Source organism: Cyprinodon variegatus, unplaced genomic scaffold, assembly GCF_000732505.1.
Source record: "Cyprinodon variegatus isolate N-32 unplaced genomic scaffold, C_variegatus-1.0 Scaffold1387, whole genome shotgun sequence".
Classification (NCBI taxonomy): Eukaryota; Metazoa; Chordata; class Actinopteri; order Cyprinodontiformes; family Cyprinodontidae; genus Cyprinodon; species Cyprinodon variegatus.
The window spans coordinates 67476-87487 of NW_015151840.1; the positions used below are offsets into that span (position 1 = coordinate 67476).

A 20012-nucleotide genomic window follows, 5' to 3' on the forward strand; every position below is an offset into this window, starting at 1 on the left:
ATCTCAGAATTCTAACTTTAATCTCAGAATTCTAACTTTAATCTCAGAATTCTGACTTTTTTTCTCAGAATTCCGATTTCTTTCTCTCAGAAATCTGACAGATAACAAACATGTTAGCATCAAGTCGTTGCCATGTCTGTTTTAAGGACTAAACTAGCTCTCTTGTTTTAATCAACTTCTGCTCTTCCATTAATGAAATAGCACGTAAAAAGTCACCTAATTCCATCATTTTCCACCAATGTGTTACTGGCCTTCTCAAAAAACTCTCATCTTCGTCAGTGAAGCTGTGTGCTCCCACATCTCTTCCTTCATGGTGCCCATCTACATTAAGATACAAAAATTTTTAGATTAAAGTCAGAATTCTGAGATTAAGTCAGAATTCTGACATTTTTCTCATATTATCCTGAAATAAATTTTAAAAATCAGTGCACTTTTTTTTTTAATTTCAGTGAATCTAATCCTCTTCCGTAGAGGAGGACCCAACATTTCAAACACGGCATCGCTGTATTATAACTTACATTTCAATGTTTTTGCATCTTAAGGACTATTTATGATAGACTATAGGAAATTTTACGTTTACAAATAAAAAAATATTAAAATTGAAAAAAAAAATCCTCATTCATTTCAGCTAAAAAATGTATATGCTTCAATTATTTAACTTAGATTAAATAATAGTAGGGCAATGAAATAATATTATAGTAAATCTATGGCTGAGCACTGGCGGTTCCAGAAAATGTGCATAGGGGTGGCCAAAAAATTATATAGGCACCAAAACCAGTTCATGGTCAATCTATGATAATCACAATGAGCCAACATTTATATTTTGAAACTAAATTACTTAAGACAGACCCTCACTAATAAAGTTATGCACATTTATCCTGAATGTGGAGATAATGAAGGAAATTATCGTTGACTTCAGGAAGAACCAGCCTGCTCCACTGCTCATCAACAGCTCAGCTGTAGAGGAGGTCAGCAGCACCAAATTCCTGAGGGTGCACATCCCAGAAAACTTGTATTTCCTGCAGAGGATGAGCCACCACACATCAGCTATTTTCTGAAGTCCTTTATAAACAAAAAGCTTTAAGGATCTCAGACTGGGTATTTTTTTAACCAACTCTGTTCACGAAATATCAGGCTCGGATCAATCTTGTATCAAGATCTAATCTAGAGATGCTCAAATGCAGCCTAAACATTTTTCACCTTTTTAAGTTAAAACATAATGATCCAATGTGTATAGTTGTATTGGCAGTACCATAACAAGAATCCAGGAGTTAGAAACGCTCCAACATTCTTCAAAACGAAGAGCAATGCCATCTAGTGGACAAAAGGAATAAAATAACTTTTAACAGCAAAAAGTCTAAAATAAAGTCAATAATAGGAATTCATTATTTGTGTGATCTATGGCTTTCATTAAACATTTGTCTTTGGAAAGAGATGTTGATTTCTTTAAGGCTTGGAAAATAATGTCATACCTCCTAGGAGTAAAGGAGAAGTTACCTCCTGGATGGGACACTTGTAAATATCAGCAGAGTAAAGCCAAAAACTGGATATCAGACCACATAAAGATACTTTATTAAAGCAACAAGGGAACAATTTACAAACAGTTGGACTGATGCCCATGATGCAGCTTTAACACCCTTCTTAATTGTCAGGTGATGATTTGGGGCTGTTGTCAATTAGCTCCTTGTCCAGAGTTGGCACCTGGAACCAGGGGCCATCTCCGGTCTGTCTCATCTGCCGACGCACCTCCAGCTGTGTCAGTCTGTTCAGGGATTAGAAAACACATCAGAAAAATATCTAAAGTCATAACATGATTTCAGTGATGGCACAGCCTGAAATAATCTACAGGACAATCAACCTGTCTCTTTTGGTTGCCAGCAGCATTTTATACCCAGGAAAACGGGGCTATGTTATTGGTGGGACTTCTGCCCCTACAAACAGTTTAAGTTTTAGCCCTGAGAATCTATTTAAATCCAAGAAATATATTATTTGTTTTTATTTTAGCATCTAAAATTCAAGTAGCTTAATTTGCTTTTTGCAAAAAAGGAATCATAAAGACATTTCAATTTCATTAAGATTTCATCCGGTCTTAGTTTTGTGACAGAAAAACTAGTATTTACCTCATGTCTGCTTTTTCCTTTTCCATTTGGATAGCAGCCATCACCTTTTCATAGTCTTTCACTGGGGAATCATACATGTTCCGAACAATCCATCTGGTGATGGGGTGCTGAAACAAAAACAACCAAATATTAACAATGAAGCACCTTCGGAAAAAGAGCAATACATTTCCTTTTTTATCAGTTCTTCTTATTTCTTTTATAGAACAGTGTATGTTTCAATACTCCTTAAACAAAGAAATTAAAACTCCTGTAACCACAGTCAAATTGTTTTCATTTGTAAAAAAATATATATATACAAAAATATATTTCATAGGCTACAAAAGATAAACAAAAGTCTCATGTCTTTTCATTAGTGCAATAATAATTAAAAGAGAGCACAGTTGTAAATAAATAAAATAAATAAACATTAGAAGAACAATAAGGAAACAAACAAAGCTTTTTCTGTGTTTCTTTAGTACTGTGGTTTCTTAATCTAAATATTAACAGACCAGAACCAAACTATTCCCAAAACATTGGTTAAAGCCAACAGGAACACACCTTGTAGTACTCCCAATACTCAGGTTCATAGCCTTCAGGAATTTCAGCAAGCTCTGCCTCACCTACAAAATAAAACATTATGTACAACTTATGATCACTGCTACATAATGGACTTGTTTTTTTCCTTTAAATATTTATTAGAAAGACTAAATGGGTACATAGACGTACAAGACTCTAAACTCCTCCAAAAAAAATTTTACTTACCAATAAAGACATTTACCGCTGTTACAAATACAGCCACTGGAATACCAGTCAGCAGGATATAATATTGCTGCAAAAATAATAGAAGGAAGAAAATGGAAGGGTGAAAACCTAACAGTTTTCTCTCGGTCACATCCTCTAGCAAAGACGAAATCGAGACCCCATTCAACAACAACCAGTGTTTTTCAATACATCTATCCACTGTCATTTAAGTGTAGCTACAAAGTGCTTTTCTTAAGATGTCAATTGTCTTCTGAAAAATTTCCAGGATTCTCAAAAAACATTTAAAAAATCTGTTGTATATTTTGCCAGGATGTGATAGACTAGCAAAGATCAATGCATAAAAACTGCATTAAAAAAAAGGTAATCATATTATTTGTAATTAACAATAATTATGTCCAAGAAGGTAGGCTTTTTGATTTACATTTAGTAGTAAAGTTCAGTCTAAAACCTTTTTATCCCACAAATAACCTATTCTACAATACTCACCAATAAGCGCAGGAATCTTCTGTCATAATAGTCAGATGGTTTGACCACAAACATTTTCTTTCCATGACCCCAACGGATCGCCACTAAAAAAGAGCAATAGTTACTGTCATGATCCTGTCAATGCAAATAACAATTGGTGCAATATTTACAATGGTGTTTCACAACAATAAACAGAGTTTTGTAAAATATTTATCTGTTTTAAATGTCAGCGTAAAGTTATTGACCAACATAAGCATGAAAAAGGTCAAGCAGATTCAACCTCTAAAATAAAAAATAAAAATTATTACATATATACATTATAGAAATATTATTTACACTACACAGTCAAAATATACGGTTATGTCTTGCAATCTACTGTAATATATCACCTTAACCGATGTATGTGTGTGTGCACACACATATCTTTTTTAAAATGCTTTTCTGTTGGAAATAGACATCATGAAAAATATTAAGATTTAACATATAAATATATAAATGATCACCTTGTGATATAAACGTAGCAAGACCCCCATTTGAAGATCACTTTTTAAAAATCATTATTTTTCAGACAAAGTGAACAACAGGCAATATATATATAAATACTCCCACACACTAATCTAAATAATGATTTGTTTGTTTTTCAAGAACACCCTTACATAATTCATATCTGTCCAAAAAAAGCTTCGGAAAAGCCTTTTAAATCTTTACATTTGATTACACCTTTCCATTTCATCGCTACAGTTATTCCATAACTTAACTCCTTTAGTTGATAGACAGCGATGCTTTGCATTTGTTCTTTGCATCTTCAGCATAAATGCACCTCACAGGTCTTTATGTACTTGCCCTCACCCAAAACAACTCCTGGATACTTTGTGGTACTAGTTAATGGATAACCTTAAAGATAAATCAACTAAATCTCTTAATTTTTGTGCTTTCACTTTAATGTAGAGTTGGTCTGTTGGCTTTAATCAGCACTAGACTATTCTAATTGCTTTTCTCTGTAGGATGTAAATAGATTCTGCATTTTTGTAAGTAATTCCCTATACTTCCACACAATAAGTTAAGCAGGGTAGTAAAAAAGAACAAGGAAAAGTGTGAAATGAGGCCAGACTTAAAAGATGTTTAGCTAATATACGATTTCCAATTTAATTTGTCATCAACCATTACTCCCAGAAATTTAATTGAAGTAGCTTTCTATGTCTATGTTGCTTATCCTAAAATAAATGTTCAACTCTTTTGTGCTTAAATTTGATATCAGTTTATTCTCAACAAACCAGCTCTTGAACACTGTAGATTTTTCCCACAGCAAAATATTGTATCATCAGCAAATAATAGCACCTACATATAAATACTGAATTGATAACAGAAGGCAAGTCTCCATTTAGCCTGTGTTAGCATGCTAACAAGACCTAGCGCAAGGTCATCGCAAAAAGGAGCCGATTTTAGGGTTCAAGGCTGGTCTATTTAAAGCAGTGGAGATCGTCTGACCTTTATCACTCCGCGGGATGGAACGAGTGAGTAAATTCGCCGCATTGTTCCCAGCTTTCAGAGGACCAAACCTTGCTGCAAAGGAAGCAGCCGACCTGAGAAGGCTCATGCCCACCATTGCTGTTGTGGCGACAGCGCAACAAGCCGCGCTGTGATTGGCTCAAGAAGAAATAAAGTAATACAATAATTAGAACTGCTTCCCCTCTTATTCTTTATTATTTGTGTTTGTATATTAGTTAACATAACATGTGTCTAATTATAATAGAAAAAAATGTAAAAAAAAAAAAAAATGCAAATAAATAAAGATAATTTACACGAAATGCATGTTGGGTAATCGTAATTAAACATGGCGTCGTCCTCTTCGTTAGGACGCGTTTTGACTCTGTGCAAACAGTTTCAGAGCGTCTTCAGGATATCTCCAGCGATAAACGTTCAGCACTGCTCCGTAAATCTGAAAATCTGCCAGCAAAATCTTCTAAGGTAGGCTAGTATAACTGTGGGGATGTATTATTATTATCATTTAAATAAGCAGACCAATCAATCCTTCAATCCGTCTGTAATGCACACTTATTTGCTCTTTCTGAAAATGATGAGCTCAAACTAAACGTAAACCTCGACTGGATTTCCCTTTACTTCATATAAATTCTCGCAAGGATCACAAAGAATTTATAAATATGAGTTTCCAAGCCTTATTTCACATTTTATAAAAATGATATATGTCTCTTTAAAGTACAACAACTTTTTAAGATTAATTTACAAATAAAAGTATACATTTCATCTTCAATTGATCTGGTAATATCAAACTGATTAACTTTGACATCCACCAATCAGGGTTTTCGTTCTGGTACAGATTTCCTGTTTTATCTGATTGGTTGACTCCACCTTTTGCCTTTCTGTTGGTTTTAATGTATGGACCATGAAACAAGATTTGGTCAAATGCACTGCAGGCTTTTTCCAAGATGTGTTAAATTAAACAAAACATGAATTACTAAAAGATCCCCATTTATGCTTTAATGTGTAATCTATAACTGATTTTTACAAACACTATAATCCTTGAAAGGCTGTACTATGAGTTATATTTACAGGGTGATGCTAATGTTTAATACATACAGAGAAAGATGAAAATTTACATTAAAACAAGCTATTTCTCTCCATTTTTATGCTCAATAATACAAATGATAAAGTATCCCATCAAGAATCTATTAGTTAATGATAACCCAAACAAGGTCTGACTGGTTTTGGTAAACATACAGATGATGAAACCCAACATTGTGAATGTTTTGGACTCAACTTTCCAGAATGTTAGTCTTGGAGTGTATAACATTTTTTTTTTTAAACTGCATTGAAATAGTAATAGCTGTGGTCAGGTTCTAACATTTTATTTGGTATTCAATAATGTAAATGTATTGAGAGAAAAAAAAAAAAAAAATAAAAAAGGATTACTCCATCTTGCCTGAATGTTCCAAAGGAGCGATCCGTATACCATTTAATCATATGTGCATCTTTTTTCCTTCTTTAGTGAAAGAATCTCCCTGATTGCCCCTCCCTGGATCTCTCCCATCAACTCTGTGGCTCAGCATCGAGCTCTGCACACGAGCGTCAGCAGAAGAGGCCTGGAAGAGTTCTTTGATAACCCTGAGAACTGGGGAGAGTCCACTGTGAAGTCAGGTGAAAAAATACATTTACTAGAACTTATGTAAAGGTACGGAGCCCAGGACATGGGAAAAGTATCTATATAATGTGCACATGAAATAACTATTCATTCCCACAAAATACTAATTTGTTCTCTGGAAAAACACATTTGTGTGCAGACTTGGTCTCCTGATGTACTTATTTGTGGCCACAGCATAAACGATTGGTGCTCACAAAATTCTAAATCATAATCCTCCTACAGCGCACCTTCAGGAACAGAGGAACAAACCAAGATAACAGACAAGGATAGGCTGATTGATTTGTATTTTAAGTGTTTGATAAACTTTAAAGAGATTCCAATTTCTCAGTGATGCATTTAAATAAAATATTTACAGCCACGTATAAAAGATGACCAGATGAACCGACGTGTGTGTGTGACTGTGCTATAAAATAACACTGCTCCTCTCCAATAGGTGTTGGCCTTTAACACTTTACGTTTCAGCTCAAGGTCCAATTGAAGGAGGAAAGGATACAAATATGTTCATGTGAAGTGCAGAGTGATCCAGTGAAGCAACAAATAAGTGCATTCATTACTTGTCTCATAGTAATATGCTCATCTTATAGGGAGTGCAGTTTATAACATGGCACTGATATGATCTATACGTGGAGGAGAAAGAGAAGAGAAAGGACCTTCTCTTTTAGAGTGAACAGCTTCAAAATGATAGACAAAAAAATACAATCACCTATCACCTAAGATGACTTGGAGCCTCAAACCCACAAAGTGACTTCTAGATCATTAAAGTAACTAGAGCCGAGTTTCATCAAACCTCAAGTGGTCAGAGTTTATTTAGATCTGCAGCAGCGCTTTACACACACAGTGCCTGTTATGCTGCATCATTACGCATGAGCCAGCTATGGATTTTTTTTATCGCTTTGCTTCTGTTCTCTTACCCCTTTGTACTGTTACAGCTAGTAACCTTGTCTTCACGATTCAGGGCAGCAGTGATCTCTGGCTCTGAGGTGACCAGAGACCATTTCTCCTCTGTATTACTTGGCTGCATATTTACACGTGATGAAGGCTGACCGTGTAGGCAGATGCTGTTTTTTTTGGGGTCTGGAGATTCTGCCTTTAGCCCACCAGCGATATGCTCTAAGGGTGAAGCCTATAGGCCCACCTCTTAAAGTTCTGGTCCTCACTGGTTTCTATTGCTGGGAAAAAAAGGGTGATTAGGAAGTGGATTCTCTGGTACCAATAGTTTGTGATGGGCCACTCAGGTGTTTGAGAAATAAAATGTAGTCAGTGCTGTGTTGCACCAAGGAAGAACGTAGAGGGGAAAATGCATGACTTTAGACTCTTTAGGCTTTTCAAAAGATGGAATTAGAAAATTTACAAAATGTTTTAACACAGCAAAAATGCTTATAATGGCCATATAAAGTGTGCATGAATTAGTATTTCATTGGAAAGAATAGATATTTCGGCCTCATGTTACATATTTTTTTCCGCCATGTCAGTTCCCGGCCTTGGCATGAAGGAGTTGTACTTCTATGTATTTTTTTTATAGGGGCAGTTTAAAATTACCGGTACTTATGTGATTCAGGATATATGAAAAATTACAGAATCAGGTGTCCTTCCTGATGCATAATCTCATCTTAAGTTTGTCTGTCACTGTTTTATTCATTACAGGAGCTCCATGGACAGCAAAACAGCTGAGAACAAAGAGTAATGAGGACTTACACAAACTCTGGTGAGCAATTGGAAGCCCCTGATAGCCTTTGAAAGTATAATGCATTGTTTTGTGTTATTCTGATATATTTCTTAATACACCCTAGAGAAAGAAATCTATGAAAAGTACAAACTTGTCTTGAAGAAAAAGTCCTCAATATCCAGACTTAACTTTATTTGACCCTGGAAATTCAAGAGATTTACTTATTATACATTTTATATTACTTTGGTTTTATTTACTCTTGTTTTTACTTTAGTGAGAAACCTAGTCTTTTCTGGTAGTTTTCTTTAAGTCCCATTAAAATGAAAAAGTCCTAACTATGTACCACATATGGGGCATAGCCAAAATCTCTTTTCCCAGATTAAAAGTGATAAAACATGTCTAAGCAGTCACTTCCAGTCAGTACTATTGCAGTGCAAAGTTAGCTAGATGTCCAAATATCTCCATAAAATGCTGCAGGCAGAGTACTCACTGATACCTCCATGAGAGGCTGGTTATCACAGACTTCCCAGGAAATTAAATCTTGGGTGAAATAATCCATCTGATAATTGCTTTAAAAATATGCGCCTATTTATCGTTTCTGAGACAGCTAAAGGCTCTGCCGAAAGCTTTTGGACTTTGGGAAGTCGGTAGAAGCTGGTTCAAATAAACATTAGAATAGCACACACCCATGATGTTTTTGCAATGAAAGCTTTATATAAATAAATAAAATAAAAAGTTATACATTGTGAAAGCAAACCTAAATTATTTTTCAGGTATGTGCTGCTGAAGGAAAGGAACATGCTGCTGACACTGGAGCAGGAGGCAAAAAGACAGAGGGTCCAGATGCCGAGTCCTGAACGGCTGAGGAAGGTTGGTCCACTTCCTGTTAATTTTTAGCTCATGTCTGCAAATTATTGAATGGTGCTGAAATCAAAACTCTGTCTAATGGGGAGGTCCTTGTGCCTATAGGTGGAGCGGTCAATGATCAGGCTGGACACGGTGGTGAACGAAAGGGAGACGGCATTACGTCTGCTGCAGACGGGACAGGAGAAAGGCCGGCCGGGAGCTTGGAGGAGGAACATGTTCGGATTTGAATACTGGTGAGAGATTGTTAGTTCATCTTGAAATTACTGTCTATTTTACCTGGCCCCCTCTCATCTCAGTTTCTTCTTTATTAATATCAGCATATTTTTAAAGCTACAATGTCAGATTGCAACGATAAACATTAGATCACAGCATCAAATCCATAAAATCTACATTACTATTGTCACAAGTAAATTGACAAGTATACAAACGAGGAGATGAGAAAGTATCATGAATTGATCGATAATTTAGTAAATGAGGCGGCAGGGATTAGCTTTTTTTTTAAATTAAAATGGAATATGGAGACAATAGGAATGAAGCAGGGAATGCTTCTAAAAGGTTTGTGAGTGGCTTTTAAAAGGCCCTAGAGGGACTGTTTCGTGTTTTACCACCCAATGTCTTCTCTTATCCCGCTCCGTCGCTCAGTTTGCCCGCAGATTCTGACCAACGTTAAAACAACCTCAGCTCTGATTTGCATGCTGTGGGAACACCAGTGCCAGGTTAACCTGCTAAATTGCATAAAACCATTGACTGCAAAGTACGAACGTCAGCACACCGCACCAGTCGCTTCTGATCTAAAAAGGAGAAACAACTCTTTTTACATTTGATAAACATGGAGCAGCACTGGTGAGAAAGATTGGGAGGGACAAAATAGCAAAACAAAGCACACTGACTACACCCTGGCTTCCTTACATGTTTCTCTGTTGTTTACTTTCCTGATTTCTGTTGCACTCTTGACATCAATGCTTCACCAGACACGTAGCTGCAGCGAGGGGTTAGACCCAGCTTTTTTTGCCAGTGGGAAGGGAACCAAATGCTGATTGTTAGCGGGTCGACCCACGTTTGAAACACCAGCATTAATCCGTTATTTTCAGTGGGAAACTATAGTGGGCCAGATCTTACTGGTCATAGAGCTCGTTCTTCAGGTGTTTCCTCACTGATTGCCTGCTTGCCATAGTCCCATTCGAGCGTAATGGTGATCTCACTAGTGACTAGTTCGACAGCTGTTCTGTCATAGCGCCAGATGTCTGGCTCCACAAATACACACTCCTAATTATTAATAGCAATTTCTAAGACAATGCAAACAAAGATTGAGACTTTCAGCTCATAGGTGGTAATAAATAACATACATCAGTGTAAGTTAATATTATACACTTCGCTTTTAAATGTAGATCTAATCTGGATATTAGTAGTCATATAAAAAACACATGACACTTGTGTAATATATGGTCCCGCTTTATACCAGGTATCGCTTCAAGGAATATGCAATTCCGTGGTACATGAATAAAAGATATAAGCGCAAGAAATTCTACACACCCTACTTTGTCCAGCCTCACATAAGGTAAGATCATATGAACTGTTTGCTGAACTTATTATTTGATATGTAAGAAGGGGTTTTACCAAAGCCTGTTTTTCTGTTTGTTTCTGACAGGTTGCGTATTGAGAAATTCCTTCGGGAAAAAGCCAGAAAAGCAGATTTAAAGAGGAAAAGCTTGGCCAAATTAAAGGAGAGGTTTCCTCAGATGAAGGTTCCATCTTCATGAAACTGCAAAACTTTTTTCCCCCCAGTGGAGTATGCTATAAAACAGTGACCTGATTGAGTTCATGAAATTTGGTTAAATAAGATAAACTGTCTCTTTTGGATGTGTTCCGTTTCATTACTGACACGTGAGAATAAAGCAACCTCAGACTTATAAAATAAACAACTTCTAAATTTCAAATATACATGTAACCATAACAAAAATGACTTTATTTTTCAAAGATCATATGAAGCCAATGACAAGTAAAAAATGAATTAAATACAGATCTTAGTTGAAATATGACTAACCAGGGGCAAATGCTCTCAAATTTACCAATTGTACAAAATAAACAGAAGACATTCACATCAAGTTATATGATGCTTCCTCCAGATTAAAATCCTTTTATCACTTATGGTCTTACCCTTTTAGTTTCCTGCTGTGATCCTGCACAAGTGTTTCTGACTTTCCTCTAAATGTAATTATAAACAACGTATCACTGCATCATTTCCATCAACAGGTAACAGATAAGGCAACAGTCTGTTTTTAATCTAAAAAAAAAAAGATCTTTGAGGAGTTGATGTTTTTCTTTGAGATCCTGACAGGTGACCAACTCTAAGAAACAAATAGAAAATAAGAGTTGAGCGTTCCTGAGTCTGGGTCAGAGGTGAATGCCTCACAATGTTAACCTAGTAAAGGAGATGGAACAGAAAAGCTGAGGCTGGATGTCACATTAAGGACACTTTCTGTCCACACACTGCTTTCCTCCTTCCTCATACTCCTGTTTAGAAATCCACATTTGCTGGAAAGTTCCCTGGAGAAGATAAAACATTCAGTCAGGCACCCAAAGTAAACTAATGTTTACATATTCAATTAAAGTAAGAAATGCTAAGTAGCTTATGTAAAAAAGCTTGAATATGGTCTTACAAGTGATGCCAGGATGGAGCCTCCTATCCATGCACTGAAGCGGCGTTCCACCGTAGTGTTGTTGGCAATCAGCTTCAGCCTCATACTCTGTAAATTACAAACATGGGGGATTCTAGCAGTTAGATCAAAGATCATTTAATTTGTGGTTTAAAATTTAAAATGGTGTAAAAAAGATGACTTTATCTTACTGGAGGAGTTTTCTGTGAAAGTTCTCTGTTCAGTCGGTCAGTAAAGCCCTGAATGAGTGTGTTTCCTCCCGTTACCACCACACTGCCATACAGACCCTTTGATGCATCGAAATCAAAACATTAGAAGAGAAACTGGAAGCCAATCACTTCCCTCATTACTGACTAAGAGATACACAGAAAACAAGTAAATCAGACTATTTTAAACTGGAAATCCAGGGAGAAACTCATTTTCTAATTAGCGACTGCATTATACCAACAACAATAAGTACTAACAGGCAACGTAACAAAAAGTTACAGGATTCAAAATGGTGTTAGGGAGAGGAAGACTAAAAGTTAACTATTTTTAGTATCTGAAACAAAAATAGAGACATCTGCCACAAACCGATCAATGCATTTCTGCAGTAATAAACATATTTTGATCATATTTGTTTTGGGAAAAAAAGAGAAGATTTTAGTTGCAATATATTAAATGGCTGTCAACACTTACAGGTCGAATGTCGATGTCACACATTCCTACGCTGGTCGTCACCACATGGCCAACTCCTAACATGGTGTTTCCGGAAAGGCCCTGGATGGGAGCAGTTCTTGTGTCAAATCATTCCTTAAGAAAATGACCTAAATAAACATTTAGTCCTCCATAAAAATAATTATTGGGGTCACCGAGTAGGTTTACCATCTTTAAATGTTAAAGAATTATTTTAGTTTAACGCTGCCTTTTGAATCCGCACAAACCTTAGCATTAGAGGGATCAAACAGCCCTTCTGGGATCTTCAGTCTCTCTGCACCAAAGTCACAGTTGTAGCCGTTAGGGAGCTCATAGTGCACCGTAGGCATCTGAGCAGCAACTCTGATGAAATAAGATGAAGAGAAAATCATTTAGAGAGAGAAAAGCACGTCTACTGAAGAACAGAAAAAAAATGGATGGTTAAGAACCTGAACATCTGCATTTTTTGCCACACTTCGGGGACTATGTAAAAAAAAAAAGCCATAAAAAGCTTATTTTTGGTCTAAAAATGTGTTTTCACATTATTTATGGTATTAGTTATTTAAGACTGTCATTTTAAAGGTGACATAGTATTAAATACTTCTTTTATTTTTGTAAACAACCATACAGCTGTAACATTTTTCCACTGCACTTCACTATTAACTTGACTAATCACTATTAATATGCACACATTTTTAAAACAGACAAGGCATTTTTCATTTACGTTTACACTAAATTGCACAAAGTAAATGCATGTAATGTAGTATTCTAAAAATATTTTGAGTTTTGGGGGAATTCAGACATTCATTTGAATTTCACTATCATCAGGATGAATAAAAACACTTTCTTCTTACATTATTACAATAAGACAAAAATGATATAAGTACCCATCCATACGAGTAAGGTCTGTTACCTAGGAAACTTCCCAACCCAGACCAGTCGCCAAAAACCTGATGGGTCCCTGCAGAGAACTGGTCTCCACTGAGTATGACTCCAGATGTGGCGCTCTTTAACCACTGAATCTAAGGCTTTGCACTGCACTTGATGTATGGCTTGGATGCATCTGCTCTGCCATGGGGATCCATTCCACAAGGCTTGTTATGCTAATCTGTAGACCACATGAAGTTTCGAGGTCTGTAACTCTTGACCCTTCAGAAAGTCTGTGCACGGTTGTGCCTAAACTTACTTCCTGACAATTTCACCACTCTTAGCTGACACAGTATTTTTGAACAAGAACACTTCCATAAGTGGCATCCAACATAGAACCACACTGGAATACAAGGAGCGACCTGTTTTTTTTTTTTGCAGTCTAGACTCCAGAGTTCTGGAGGGGAAGACCTTACTTACGTGATTTACAGGGGTATACCAAATATTTTGTGTATAAATGATAAATCTTTTACACAATATTGTAAAAAGTAATTTTGGAATGAATGTAAATTTATGTCAAACTCACTGTTCATCGTATGGAGAGTCTGAAACCTGCAGGACAGATGCCTGGAAATCCTGAATTACACACTGCAAGACACAGAAAACAGCACTCATTCATTTCCAGACTTTAAAAGAAATCCTTATTTTCCATTAAAACAAATGAAGAGCTCATTCCTACATTACACATGTAGTTGTGCCAGGACCGAGTCACTTGAGGTAGTTTCTCCTTTTTCTTCCAGCAGGCTGGGGCTCCCTCCCGCACTGCATCCTGGGACAAATTCAGACGCAGATTAGCAAAGTCAGCCACGTAAAGGTTAAATTTAAAACTATTGAGTTTTGAAAAAAAAAAACTCAACCTTATATTTACCTTTGAGGCAATCATATAGGGAGGGATTATCTCCACGTTTAACTCTTGGAACAGTTCCCTACACTGCATGCTCATGAAATCACCAGCCAGAGGTGATTTTACAATGCCTGCCCAAAAATAAACGAGAGATTAAAAACAGCATGAGGTCAGCTTTACTTTGGGAGAGTGACGAATTGATCTCAGTTGTTATTCTGATGAATTCACATAAATTACACTTTTTTAATTGTCTCGTTTGGATTCTGCTCCACTGTTTGATCAGAATTTGCACAAAGTGCAGAAGCTGGTTTTTCTCTCCATACAGCTTTCAGATGCCCTAAAACCTTTTCACATCTTGTTAAGGACTGAATTTATTATTAATCAAAGCAGCGCAGAAGCGAGTTTCAAGGAATTCTCCAATCAGATGCAATGGATCTCAACAGATCCCATGGACATCTTGGCAGACTCTCGGATTTATGTTCATCCAGCCTCTCAGTTCATTGGTGGAGAGTAAAACGTCAGTATGTTTGCAGTTTGGTACTCCTCCTTCAGCTTTTGGATCATTAAACAGGGCTCTATTAGAAGCTAAGCAATCGAAAACAGCTCTTTTTTTTTTTACTGTTAATGACAACTGAGCTCTGTTTACTAAATGACTTTACTTTAGGTATTATCAGAGGAAAGGAATTAAACGCTGCTTCGTTTTGGTCCACCACATTTAAACCCAAATGAGGATTCTGATGAGTTTTAAACACATTAACGTGTCTAGAGGCTCTAGGAATGCGTTAATATATAAACGTACTGTAAGAATTGAAGTTAGTTTCAGGAACAAAGTAGTCAAACCATTAGAATAAGATCGTCATAAGACATAGCGCCTAATAATATGCTACTAAAAACATCAACATTCCTATTTTTCAATAATCGGAGCACAGAGACCGCTGCATCACTTAAACCCAAAACTGCAGCATGAATAAAAATTACTGCAGAAAATCATCAAGACATACTCCAACCAGCAGAGGGCATCAAATCGCAGAGAAAAGACAGAACAACACAATCCACCTTTAAATTCCAACCATTTTTTTCCTATTTGGTTTCATACTACAAATTAAATCCCAGTGTTGGATATAGAACTTTGTTTGTCTTTGTTTTGTGGTTTTACCTTGTTGAAGGACATAACCATCATGTACTGGAATTGCTGTTGTGTGTGTGGCCCCGCTGTCCAACACCAGACCTGTAGACCGTCCATTGGCAAAGCTGGGGCATTTAAAGTTAAGGAAACACAGAGAGAGGGTTCAAAGTATACGCTACCTGTTAGCAGAGGTGGTGTTTCATAAATAAGCAGAAAACCCAACATTGAAGAGAAAGGGTAATAATTAAATCAACCCAGTTGTTTCTGTCAAAGTGTTTTCATTCCTGGATGAAATAAAACAGTGAAGGATACGCAGACAGTACTGCTGATTTACACAGGAAGAAGGCAGGAATGTTGTAATGCTCAAACATCAACTCTGTAAGCTTCTCTCGTTTTGCTCGCGTGTTCCACTGCAAACAAAACAGACGTTACTGCTTCACAATAAATCGTCACTGTTACGTACCTTAAAACAGATGCACACCCTAAGCACTAGCAATGCGCACCAGCAGTGCACACAAAAAACGCTACACTTCAAATCCATTGATATATTTTCTCTGAGACAAGAACTAAGGGCATCTGACAAATCCTAAACAGACGGTTGCTGTCAACCTGTGCTAAAAGTACACAAATATATTTTGACTCCACAATGAGCAAAAATGTATCAAAGGGGACTGATATAAAAAAAAAAAGAAAAGAAGAAACTCACCGATGCTTCTGACATGAGCACAGGATGCAGGCTGGGTTCAGACTTGAAATGCATCTTATAGGTGTGATCCAAAATGGCCTGGAAACTGTCCCAGTCCTCAACTATAAGGGACAGAAAAGAGAATGTTAGCCGGACGTTATTTAGACATATTTAGACATTATCTTTTGAGAAGTACTGCTTTATCAGTAAAAAAAAAAAAAAAAAAATCTTAAAATAATAAAAAAAGAAACAAAGTTAAATCTCACTACATTTTCATTGGCAACAAAACTAAACATCAAATGCACTAAAACCTCTATTTTTTGACCCAGTCAAGATAATGATAAAAGAATTAGAGCAACGATGAACTATTTTTAGATAATAATTTGTGCACCAACGTTCCAGGTCAGCCCACTAAGGGACTAATGGTCCCACTGTGGTGCTCTGCAGCAATTAACATGGTTAACTCATTGGGTTGTAGGTAGCAGTGAGCTGGGCTACACTTGGGTCGAAATTTGATTTGAATCTGACGCTGTTTGCAGCTAGTGTTTGCAGGGAGCTAGTTTATCAGTTATGAGAGCACATTTAACAGCAAAAAATTATGAATGAATCATAGAAGCCCGAGGGATGGATGGGTGGAAAAAAAAAATCTTGACCGTCTAAAAATTAAATCTTTTTATAAACAACAACTTTGAATAATCAATATAATGGTAGAACCAACAATAAAATAATGCATTAATTAATCTCTTTTTTCTTAATTTTTTTTTACCCAAAACTGCAACTACTACATACATTTTAAATATTGCACGGCACCTTCAACAACATGTGTGTTCTTTATGAAAAGGTTCTGCAGAGCAGTTTGTGGAAAAATATGCCCAAGCCTCTATATACATACACTCTTTTAATTTACAAGTGCAGTTTGGTGATATTTGAAGTCTGTTTAGTACCAATGACAGCTCTGGACACATGACCCCCGCAGTTGATTATGCAGTACATTGACATTTAAGCATTGGTTAAAAAAAATAAAATAAAAAAATTGTGAGACTGTACTGAGTGGCTTTGGCTCAAAATATTCTCATAAATATTCACAAACAGTCGTCATGCATACATCAGTCAAGGTTGTGACGAACTCACCTACAGTCACATCGCAAGGGTCTAACTATAGATATGTATCAAGCTGAGTGATTTATAAATATTTATACAGCTTTCATCACTGACCATAACAAAAACTTGGAAAAATACCAGACTAAGAATCAGAATAAATTCTAACAATCCAGCACTTCTAAATCTTTCATCAAGAAAACTTTTTTAGTCTTTAAGATAATTCTCATTAGTTATCCTTCACAATAAAACTGAATACTCACTCATGCCATTTTTTAGGGGAGACATAACCTCCATGTTCTCCCTCGGAACCCTCAGCTGATTGGTATCGATGTAGTAGGTGGTGCCGCTCTGCTTGCCCTTGTCGCCATCTGTCTCCATGGGCGTACTGCCATCATCCCGGTCAATAGTAACACCTATCACTGTTGGGAAGTCGGCCTAGGCCAGGACAAACCAAAAGTAAAATAATTTCAGGTCATGCACACGTGTAGCTTTAACTTTCTGACCAGAACTGGCTTTCAGCTGATGTAGAAAATCATAAAGTTCAGCTAATGAACAAAATACTGCTTTGGAGAAAACTACGCAAACCACTGTTTTACTTTTAAAAATAGTAACAATATCTGATTTTCATTTCATATGCTTGCAGATCAAAACAAAAGGTTTTGCAAAATGGTTTTCCTAAACAATTAAGAGATGTTCTCATAGGAAAGTCATAGCTCCTGCTTTGGTCAGAAATTCTTTATTCATATATGCAGGTCTAAAGCGAAACTAATACTTTATAGAAATATATCTTATAAGTATTTGTAAATGAATGCATACACCTTAGTAGGAAAGTTGCATTTTATGTATGGAAACCACTTTTAATTCTTGCATTTAAAGTCATCAGGAACAAACAACAACCACTGAATTAAGACAGTAGACTGACATAAATGCATTAAAACAGTGATATAGAAACAATAATGACACAAGCATGACTACTGTGTTTAAAGAAAGTGTTTTGAAAAATATAGAATATAAAAATAAAAAAATAACAGCAACAAATCAATGTCTCTGATGCTTCATTTCTATATTTCTTTCAAAAGAACACAAATCTAAACCAAAGAAGTGTTCCAAAATGATCTGAACTCAATTTATCCAGTCTGTCTCTGGGGTGACAGCACTAATTTCCTGACACCGGTGTTCCCCCAGAGAAAACAAGCAGGAACTCAGAAAGAAAAAAACTCCCACCTAATCAGGTCATCCGAGTGATCCACCTACCTTGGGACAATCTTCTCCCGCATAGCCGGCTCTTACAGAATACGAACCAATGTCAAACACCAGAGCTCCCACCTCATCTACAGAAACCAATGAGAAATGAGGAGATGAGAACTTAAAATTCATTTATATTGACAATTTGGCTATGAAAAAGACTATAAACAAGAAATAAGAAAGTAAGGCGTTTATACAATTAGTGTTTCCCACGCACAATATGATTTATTTCAGCTCTGCAACTTGATAAAAATAGAATAGTAACAAAATAGTGACTGTCTGGTCCTGAAGACATTATACTATTTAAAATAAATGAACTACTAGAATCACAATGGTCATTCTTTAATAATTTCAACATTTTCTCTCTAATGTCCGAGCAGCTGGAAGATACAACTGCAAAACTTTGGCCAACAATTATATCAGTGTGTGACACATCAATATTGTAAAGGACTGCAACAAAGAGAGTTAGTTTAATAAGTGCCATGTATCAATACTCTATATGCACATGGTGATACTTGCTAAATGCATTAGAAACTTTATGATTTTTTTCCCTGGTGTCCTAATGTTGCTTCATTTAAAATCAACAAACAATATTTTGTAGCAACCTCCCTAAAGACAGTAACTGGATGTCCACATCAATGCTTTGCAATTATTTTGAACAGCTATTTTATGAAGGTAAACACAATAAAATAAAATACGAATGAAAAACTTAAGAGGTCTAAAACTACATTCAACTTTAATTATAGAGCCCTTTAAAACAACCACAGCTATTACAGTGCTTTACATACCAAGGAAATAAAAGCAATGAAAGCAATAAAACAGTGTAAAATAACAAAAAAGGAAACTAAATACAAACCTGATAAAAAGAAACATCTAAAAACAACCATAAAACAAGAAAACAGAAAGTTTTACTGTGTTAAAAGTAAAAGAATAAAAATGGGTTTTAAGACGAGTTTGTGTCAATGTTACACATGTCGCCTATCATTTCAATGCATCGTCGAATGTACTTTTTTTTAGTATTATTTGGTCTTTATATTTACTCTATGGTATTTACAAAATTAATTAAATTGTTAGAGCTGTGAATGTGGCACTGTTTCAATAATAAAGACAAGAATAATGATATATATTCACTATAGAACTATTCACTATAGTGAATAGTTCTATAGTGAATGGTCACTATAGCGAATAGTTCTATGGTTTATTATTTAATCCTCCTTTATTCCAGTCAATAACAGCGCGATAAGTTCATTTTTAGCTCATGTGTTATTAGATGAATGGATGCTTCCTCCATCGCACTTTCATTCATTGTTCCTTTCTTAATTAAGCTTAGTTAAATGATTGAAACACAAACAGATATATCTAAATTAAATCGAACAATAGCATTATTCTCAAATATTTTTATCGGAGGTAAAAACAAAAAACAATGTGTATCTGATCTTACACAGAGCGGAGCGTCAGCACCGCTAGCTAATCTAGCTAACTCCAAACCTAGCTCCTGCTAATATAAGACGCACAGTTTTCCTCAGGTTTCGCTCCATTTTTATTAAAGTTCCCACTCACCGCCTCCATACACTCCGCCACTCATCGTGCAAGTGTTTCAAAGAGCGGCCTCTTTTTTAGTAGCGCTAAAAAGAAACCCTGCGATGCTCAATCAAAACAAAAGCTAGCTTCTAGCATTTAGCATCGATCGTTCTGACAAAGCACGCGCCGCCGTGCGTCGAGCAGCTGACCAA

At 36.2% G+C, this 20012-nt stretch overlaps 3 protein-coding genes across 3 annotated transcripts; 1 reads left to right on the forward strand and 2 right to left on the reverse strand.

The window, feature by feature from the left end:
* Positions 1–1548: 1548 nt before the first annotated feature.
* Positions 1549–4971, reverse strand: ndufb5 (NADH:ubiquinone oxidoreductase subunit B5). The gene is made up of 6 exons (XM_015402718.1): positions 4815–4971; positions 3348–3430; positions 2862–2928; positions 2658–2719; positions 2121–2227; positions 1549–1762 (listed from the first exon to the last, which is right to left on the reverse strand). Exons 1-6 carry the CDS (start codon positions 4930–4932, stop codon positions 1642–1644), a joined length of 558 nt encoding a protein of 185 aa, XP_015258204.1. The 5' UTR covers positions 4933–4971; the 3' UTR covers positions 1549–1641.
* A 188-nt stretch (positions 4972–5159) lies between these two features.
* On the forward strand, positions 5160–11316 carry mrpl47 (mitochondrial ribosomal protein L47). Its single transcript, XM_015402724.1, is given in 8 exon segments — positions 5160–5294; positions 6334–6482; positions 8131–8191; positions 8926–9022; positions 9122–9252; positions 10482–10577; positions 10668–10711; positions 10714–11316. Coding segments are annotated over 8 exon segments (831 nt in total). The 5' UTR covers position 5160; the 3' UTR covers positions 10833–11316.
* On the reverse strand, positions 10959–20000 carry actl6a (actin like 6A). The gene is made up of 14 exons (XM_015402723.1): positions 19840–20000; positions 18289–18365; positions 17295–17469; positions 15955–16055; positions 15561–15658; positions 15279–15373; positions 14147–14253; positions 13958–14047; positions 13805–13866; positions 12600–12714; positions 12355–12435; positions 11868–11963; positions 11680–11766; positions 10959–11566 (listed from the first exon to the last, which is right to left on the reverse strand). Exons 1-14 carry the CDS (start codon positions 19862–19864, stop codon positions 11486–11488), a joined length of 1290 nt encoding a protein of 429 aa, XP_015258209.1. The 5' UTR covers positions 19865–20000; the 3' UTR covers positions 10959–11485.
* Positions 20001–20012: the final 12 nt, after the last annotated feature.